General features: G+C 49.2%; 1 protein-coding gene and 1 long non-coding RNA gene across 2 annotated transcripts; one reads left to right on the forward strand and one right to left on the reverse strand.

The window, feature by feature from the left end:
- Positions 1-1,167: 1,167 nt before the first annotated feature.
- Positions 1,168-1,858, reverse strand: LOC133495283 (uncharacterized). The gene is made up of 3 exons (XR_009793534.1): positions 1,637-1,858; positions 1,395-1,510; positions 1,168-1,257 (listed from the first exon to the last, which is right to left on the reverse strand). It is a non-coding gene; the product is annotated as an uncharacterized LOC133495283 (long non-coding RNA).
- Positions 1,859-2,005: 147 nt separating this feature from the next.
- kcnh6b (potassium voltage-gated channel, subfamily H (eag-related), member 6b) lies at positions 2,006-6,858 on the forward strand. The gene is made up of 11 exons (XM_061811117.1): positions 2,006-2,149; positions 2,932-3,357; positions 3,438-3,831; positions 4,098-4,297; positions 4,412-4,669; positions 4,964-5,166; positions 5,238-5,344; positions 5,415-5,684; positions 5,855-6,035; positions 6,237-6,441; positions 6,628-6,858. The coding sequence occupies exons 1-11, from the start codon at positions 2,006-2,008 to the stop codon at positions 6,856-6,858; spliced, it is 2,619 nt and encodes an 872-aa protein (XP_061667101.1).
- Positions 6,859-7,906: the final 1,048 nt, after the last annotated feature.

The following is a 7,906-nucleotide window of genomic DNA, read 5'->3' on the forward strand; positions in this document are numbered from 1 at the left end:
CTGTTAACGGGCAGGAGGCGGGGTACACCCTGAACCGGTCGCCAGCTAATAGACGGGTACATGGAGACAAACAGTTTAGAGTGTCCAATGAATGTTGCATGTTTTTGGGGTGTGGGAGGAAACCGGAGTGCCCACCCGGAGAAAAAGCCACGCAGGCACGGGGAGAACATGCAAACTCCACACAGGCGGGGCCGGGATCGAACCCGGGTCCTCCGAACTGCGAGGCCAACGCTTCACCGGCTGATCCACCGTGCTGCCTGATTCCAAAACGGGTTCATAAGTTTCAGACGTAGATATGAAGAGGCGGTTAAAGATTTATATGGTTCCACCGTCAAAAATGAGTTGGACACCCCTGACCTAAGACAGGCCACCTGTAACACTAAAAAGTAAAAAGTACAAATGTCGTACTGTTGGGTTCAGGGAAAAATTTTGAGCCAATGACACCGCAACATCATTTTTTTTTTATTTTTTAAATCATTTCTGATGAGCAAAGCACTCTTTAGCCACAGCGTGAATAAACGGAACAGCGACAATAACCTCTTCAAAAAGATAAATGCATCGCAAAAGATGACTCGAGGTCAAATCTGAAGGACGGAAGTCATCACAGGTCGTTTGCCGCTCGCCGTTATTGCACTGGCAACACTGCGGTCAATAAGACGACACATTAGCGCTATGCATGCAACATATTGAACACTTTATGTACGTTATGGGCCATTCCAGAATTGAATGACATTTTCTCCCCCCATCATTAAAATTGAAAATAATCCATGCACAAAATACAGGAAAATTGCTGAGTAACTTTGTGATCTCCTCCGACTAAATGTAAATTTAGCTCTTCTAAATGGGATTTTATTATTGTTATTATATATTCATTTTATTTCTTTTTATTTTATTGTTTTTTTATGAATGTATTATTTATCTAAAACAGATATTATTTAAAATAGCAAATATCTCTTGAGCACCCTCAAAAATGTTTTTTTTTTATTTGCAACCATCTTCCTGGAATTAGTGTAATACTACGGTAAGATTTATATTCATATAAAATTCAATTTTGCTTAAGGATTTATTCAACCATATTTTTAAAACGTGTATTCATGTGCCAGGTTCCATCAAAAATAGTACCTTAAAATGCACATGACGAAAGAAAAACAAAAAAGTTACCATTGACGATGCCTTATTACACGGGTGTCAAACTCGAGGCCTGGGGCCCAGATCCGGCCGGCGAAGGCAAATCCTCGGTGTCAAAATCCAGGATTCCTGGGAAAGTATGTTCCAACATTTAAAATTGTCATACATCTTAAATGATCATATTGTGATATTATCAGCATTTTTGTGTGACCAAACATAAAAAAAATGGTTGATTTCTGATTCCAAAACTGGTTCATAAATTTCACCTGTGAATATGAGGAGGCAATTCTATGGATTTCACCATAAGGGTCCTCCGAGGGAAATCGTAACTCCGATGTGGCCCGCGACAAAAATGAGTTTGACACCCCTGCCTTATTACCTGCTTTTCTCGACAAAAAAAAAAAAAAATAAACATTCTAAAATAATTGTCAAAAATGCTGGCGCGTGACATCATTATCGACCGAAACCGCACCAAATATGTAGCAACAACTAAATCGAGGACACGTACCAGGACGCAGTGTTGTATGTCAACAAGGGAAGTCCGTTGTAATCGCCCTCCAGCTTCAGTTCTTTGTTTACCAATGGCAGCCATTGATTTTCCCCTCACTTCCACGTGGCATCGATCGGTTTTCCCGCGTTGACGAAGACATGCGAGCTGCGCCGGGTCAGATAGGAGGGTCCGACGCCCGCGTCCGCATTCGCAACCGCGCTACGTGCCCAGAATGGGGAAGACGGAATATTCCTGAACAGAAACATGGAGATTTGGTTCTTGGAGTCAAGAAGAAGGATCAAGATCTAAGAGATTCAAGTCAGGTATGAGAAATGATTGTTGAAGCTTTTCACCGAGAATTGGTGACGGGACGCCGGCTTTTTGTAGATGTCTGACTCGGACCCGAAGAAGTACAGGGAGGCGGCCGGTCGGGGTCCCGACCCCCAGTCCCCTCCGGCCTCGAGGACGGAGCTTCTCACCCCCTCCAAGGTGAAGGATCGCTCTCACAACGTCACAGAGAAGGTCACCCAGGTATGACGCGAGGAGCCAGGGAACGTTGCCGGGTTCGGGTTTTAAAAAGAGCTCCTGCGCTCACGAGTGCCGTTAATTGGCACGCAAGTGGAAAAATCAGTGCTTTGTTGGGTGGCTGTACGTTTTCCTTCCGGGTGACAAACGAGAGCAACGTTCCATCGAGCCGATGTTCAATTGCCGCCCAGGGGCTCGGCATTCTGCATCACTGCCTCTGTGGCACGCCGGGTGCGAGTGGAGCTCCCGCGTATCCAAAAAGCTACGGACGTCCGATCGGGAAAAGAAGCTTCAAACGGGACGAAAGGGGAAAAAACGTCCCCGCCGGCACCCGAGCACGATGTTTTTCTTCGTCCATCTGTTTTGTACAGCGTGGAAATAAATCTGAAGGACTTTGGTTTCCGTTCACTGGAGGAACTGGAGTTGAAGACGCGCAGACATGGTGACGGAGATCAGTCTCTTGAGGTTTCCGTTTAGCAATCCTCAAAAGTGGAATTGGAGGCGGTTGGACTGCAGCTGCCTACGTCGTCAACAACCGAGAAGAGTTCAACCGCCTCCATTCTACTCGTTGGACTCTGTTCCTACTGATGGTCGACTTCCTTCTTGTTGTTACTCTCTGCTACCTTTGAAGTATTTATTTGATATCCTTGGAATCCAGCTTTCGCTTCGTGTACTCGAATATTCTTTGTCTTTTGTTTTGCTTTGGACATTCCAGATCTAGCGATTACTATTCCATAGAAAACGAGAGATTTAAAGTCAAACGGACTAATGATGTTTTTCTGCTTAAGGTTCTCTCTCTGGAGTCTGACGTGCTGCCAGAATACAAACTCCAAGTGCCAGAGACAACGCGGGGGATCTTGCTCCACTACAGCCCCTTCAAGGCCTTCTGGGACTGGATCATTCTCCTCCTGGTCCTCTACACAGCCGTTTTTACACCGTACTCGGCGACGTTCCTCTTGGACGAGCACAGCGGCGTGCGTCAGAGGAGCTGCGGCTACACGTGCAACCCGCTCAACGTGGCCGACCTGATGGTGGACATATTGTTCATCGTGGACATCGTCATCAACCTGCGCACCACCTACGTGGACCACAACGATGAGGTGGTGACGCAGCCCGGCAAGATCGCCAAGCACTATATCAAAGGGTGGTTCCCCATTGATCTTTTTGCAGCTATCCCCTTTGACCTTCTCATTTTTAGGTCCGGTTCTGATGAGGTAAGACCGCTGTCGAGCTGCTCAGTGATTCCAGACCGCACGACTGCAGTTCTCTGATCAGGTCTTCCTGACTTCCGCAGATGGCAACCTTAACGAGTCTGCTCAAAACGGCTCGCTTGCTCCGACTGGTCCGCGTCGCGAGAAAACTGGACCGCTATTCCGAGTACGGAGCCGCTGTTCTCTTCCTGCTAATGTGCACTTTTGTCCTCATCGCCCATTGGCTCGCCTGCATCTGGTACGCCATCGGCTTTGTGGAGAGGCCCTACACGGAGACCGGCTGGCTGGACAACCTCGCAGAGCAACTGGGCAAGACCTACAACGACAACGACTCGAGCTCCGGCCCTTCTGTCAAAGACAAATACGTGACGGCGCTTTACTTCACCTTGAGCAGTCTGACGAGTGTCGGGTTCGGGAATGTCTCCCCCAACACAAACTCCGAGAAGATCTTCTCCATTTGTGTCATGGTCATCGGCTGTGAGTAAATCAGGTCTTGTAGGGTTCGATACGATAGTTTAAATACGGCGGTGGAGTCGATCGTGTCTCCTCGTTTAAAGTATGTAAGAACTGGAAAGGACTAGTTCTTTCAACCGTAAAAGAATATGACCATGAATATGACAGGAAAACATTTTAGTAGACTGTCCTGGACTCAAGATTGTGAAACACGGCTTTAAAAAACCGACCAAAACCTCCTGACTCGAACGAGCTTGTTCATTTTGTTTTGGTTGCTCCCTCCCTCTCAGCTCTGATGTATGCCAGCATATTCGGGAACGTGTCGGCAATCATCCAGCGGTTGTACTCGGGGACAACTCGCTACCACACCCAGATGCTTCGCGTCAAAGAGTTTATACGCTTCCACCAAATCCCCGTCAACCTACGCCAACGACTGGAGGAATACTTCCAGCACGCGTGGTCCTACACCAACGGCATCGATATGAACGCCGTAAACTTAACGCCGTAACACAACACTGCTTCAATTTGTTTACGTCTGGTTCTATTAGTCCTGAGACCTGAGGATCTCTGAAGGTCGACCTCATCGTCTTCTTCTCTTACGCAGGTGTTGAAGGGCTTCCCAGAGTCCTTGCAAGCGGACATCTGCTTGCACTTGAACCGATCTCTATTGCAGACTTGCAAGGCTTTCCGCGGAGGCAGCCAGGCCTGCCTGCGGGCCTTGGCCGTGAGGTTCAGGACGGTCCACGTGCCTCCGGGCGACACCCTCATCCAGTCCGGCGACATCCTTGACTCGCTCTTTTTCATCTCACGAGGTTCTGTCCAGGTCATTAGGGATGACGTAGCGGTTGCCATACTAGGTAAAGCCTATCCACCGGCAACCTAATTAGATACTGTGCTGGCTCTAAACACTGTGAGAAGTACTGACCTACATTTGAAACCGAAACTCCAATACACTGGTACCTTGACTTGTGAACTTTCCAGTTTTTCAAGTTACCAGCCGGCACTTGTTCAAATCTATTTCTGCTCTGTGTTAATATGATATTGGTGGCATTTAAAGGTGGATTAAGTCTACACTCGAGGCCCAAGAACCAAATGCATGGATGACCACTGATGAGAACATTTTTTTGAATCAATGAAAACTTCTCTTGTAGAAAAGAACGACATCTTTGGTGAGCTGATCCACCTTTACGATGAACCCGGGAAGTCCAATTCGGATGTGATCACAATCACGTACTGCGACCTGCACTGGATTCTGAGGGATGATCTGCTGGAGGTTCTGGACGTGTACCCTGGGTTTGCAGACGACTTCTGGAAGAACCTGGACGTGACGTTCAACCTGAGAGACGTAGGTTTGGAAATACTCTGGCAGATCTCTGGAAGCTTTGGGCATGTAAAGACAATTACAACATGGATTTGTCCCGTCTTTAGGAGGAAGATACAGTGGCGCCAATTTCAAGTGAGGATTCCGGTGAAGACAGTGATTACTGCCACAGGCCAAGACACAAAATCCACTCTCTGGATTGCAGAATCAGACCAGGTGAGGCGTTTTTGAATATATTGCTGTTAACTCAGCTATGGAGTCATTATATTTCATCGTCTCAAAACAGATGGAATGGATCACAAGGACGCTTACCCTCTTCAGTCCTGCCGGCATCATTGCTCCCCATCCCGAGCCCTCTGGGAAGACGACTGTAGCTGCAGTTCCTTGTGTTCCCAGTCCAGCAAAGACTCGACCAAACCTCTCAGTCAGAGCGCCAAAGTTGAGCTTTACCCCTCTGCAGAAGGCAGAAGGGAGTACGTCCCCTCTGAGGTGCAGCTGCTACCCCCAAGTGGCGCGTCGGTGGGAAGGGAAGCAGTTTTGGACCGGAGTCGTCAAGGTACCACTGTTGAGTTTTGGCCAAGTCCGAGAATTGGCGACTTAAGGCTGACTCAAATCATTTGAATCGACTTAAGTCTCCCACTACTGCCGAAATACTCCCCAAGAGCCCAAAAGTTCCAAAGATTCAGATGGAACTACCATCCATTGTTTGATTTACATTGTCTACAGTTCCGTCTTTGAATGTGCCAGAAATGTTCCACTACTGGAGCGATCGACGACCTCAGCAGTTCTCCAGTCGGGCCTGGCGATCGTCATCGGTCCGCCACTCTTACCACCCGCCGCCATTCACTGAGGAACGGCCGAGTGAACTCGAGTCTCGACTAGAGGTTTTGCATTCACAGCTAAACCGGTGAGTTTAACGGTCCAGACTCCAGGGGCACGAAAATATGAACGTGCACCGCCTGGGGAAGGTCTCACCATTCACGTTCATCTGCCGGCACATCAACCAATTGCGGATTTGCAGGATTTTGGGGTGACCCACGGCCCATTCAGCCGTGGGTGCGGGAATAATGAGCCCGAACTTACTTGACTCTCTTGTACTTCTCTTCAGGTTGGAGACCCGCATGACAGCAGACATCAACGTCATCCTCCAGCTTCTTCAACGGCAGATGGCGCCCGTCCCTCCGGCTTACAGCACCGTGTCGTCCCGGACACTCCCGACTGACTCGACGAGGCTGTACGGCGGTGGAACGCCCGTGCTGCACGCCATGTACCACATTGCCCCCTTGCAGATAGACAGTCCAGCACCCAGTCCAGTAAGTAGAGGTACTTCCTGTAGGGAAGGGGAGGTGTGGGGACTGGTTAAAGCACAAGTAATGATTCTATTCTTTTATTGAAGTAAAACTTTAAAAGTCTAAAAGTACAGACATCTGAATGATGAAACATCTCCCACTACCCAATACAGGGTATGATTCATATTGTTTTCATTTGCGTTACTCCAGAGTTCCACGCACTCAGACGTGAAATTCACAGAGACGTTTCAGGAGTCGGCATTTGGCAGCAGGCCCCGGACCGGAACTCACCTGGGCTCGAGTGTGAAACGCCCTCACCCCGCCAACCCGAGGACGTGCGCCTCCCTCCGTTGCCCGTCGCTGCCGGACAACCTGGACGCAACCTCGGGACTGTCTGAGATCCAGAAGCACCTCTCGGACCCAGTACTTCCCGTCACTTAAACTGGGTCAGTACTGGTGTTCAGTGTGACTGGTAAAGTCGAACAGACACGGTAGAGCGTATGCTGTCGGTCTCCAAAGACTAACAGCGGAGGTCGGGGGACTCGAGTCACAGGACTCGTCAGGATTTGACGGCATAAGCCGGAGAAAAATTCCTTGTGTGTTTTGACACACTTTGCCAATAAAGATGATTCTGAAAATGTAATATACATGCGCCGTGCTTCCATAGCACTTGGTTTAGTCAAGAAAACTCCCAAATAAGATGAAAATGAACCGAGCCGTGTCAGTGTAAGCGCGTTACCCCGCCCGTGTCCTTTCTCTTCCTCTTTTCCATAAATACGTGCTGCACCTGGCAAAAGCAGCCAGGAATTTGCAAGCTGTTGTTATTCGGGCATCGCGGACGGGAGGTACGACATCCACGCGCAGTCGACGTCGTCGTCCAGAAACGGTTCTCGGATCCGTTCTGTTATGACGCAGCGACTTCGAAGATGGCCAACAATTCTTCCAGCTCGGCACATTTTGGGGACGGAGGCATGTCGGCGTTCTGTTTTGGCATGGAGACCGGGGCGTACATCTGGGGGGTCTGTTCGGTGATTTGCAGCGCGGTGGGCCTTCCCGCCAATTTCGTCATCCTGCGGGAGACGTTCAAGGCCCTCAGGGACGGAGCTGCTTTAACTTCCTACAATCTGTTCCTCCTGAACCTGTCATCTATGGACACCGTCTTCTTACTTTTCCTTCCGATTGTCATCGTCAATCATTTTGAATTAAAAAACAGGTTAATAGACGCCGTCTCCAACGCGGTGTACACTTTGAACATTTGTGGGCGCCCCCTCCTGATGGCGTGCATCTGCCTGGATTTCTACGTGGCCGTGGTTCACCCCATTTTCTACCGCAGGATGAAGACTTTGACCCCCAGGGCGGTCGGGGCGGCCGCGGTCTGGGCCGTGACCTTGACCACGGCCGGGTTTTACTTTTCCTCCGAGATGTTGTACTTCACCCTGTTTTCCACGTCGTACTTCATCGTCGCCATGGTGATCATCGGCATCTGCGA

The sequence above is a fragment of the Syngnathoides biaculeatus genome, chromosome 22, assembly GCF_019802595.1.
Source record: "Syngnathoides biaculeatus isolate LvHL_M chromosome 22, ASM1980259v1, whole genome shotgun sequence".
Classification (NCBI taxonomy): Eukaryota; Metazoa; Chordata; class Actinopteri; order Syngnathiformes; family Syngnathidae; genus Syngnathoides; species Syngnathoides biaculeatus.

Bases quoted from the DNA above. Each gene is read 5' to 3' on its own strand.
- kcnh6b (XM_061811117.1), top strand. From the start codon at position 2,006: ATGTCTGACTCGGACCCGAAGAAGTACAGGGAGGCGGCCGGTCGGGGT. The intron at 4,298-4,411 runs GTAAACTTAACG...TCTCTTACGCAG, and splicing joins ACGGCATCGATATGAACGCC to GTGTTGAAGGGCTTCCCAGA. The intron at 5,685-5,854 runs GTACCACTGTTG...CATTGTCTACAG, and splicing joins TTTGGACCGGAGTCGTCAAG to TTCCGTCTTTGAATGTGCCA.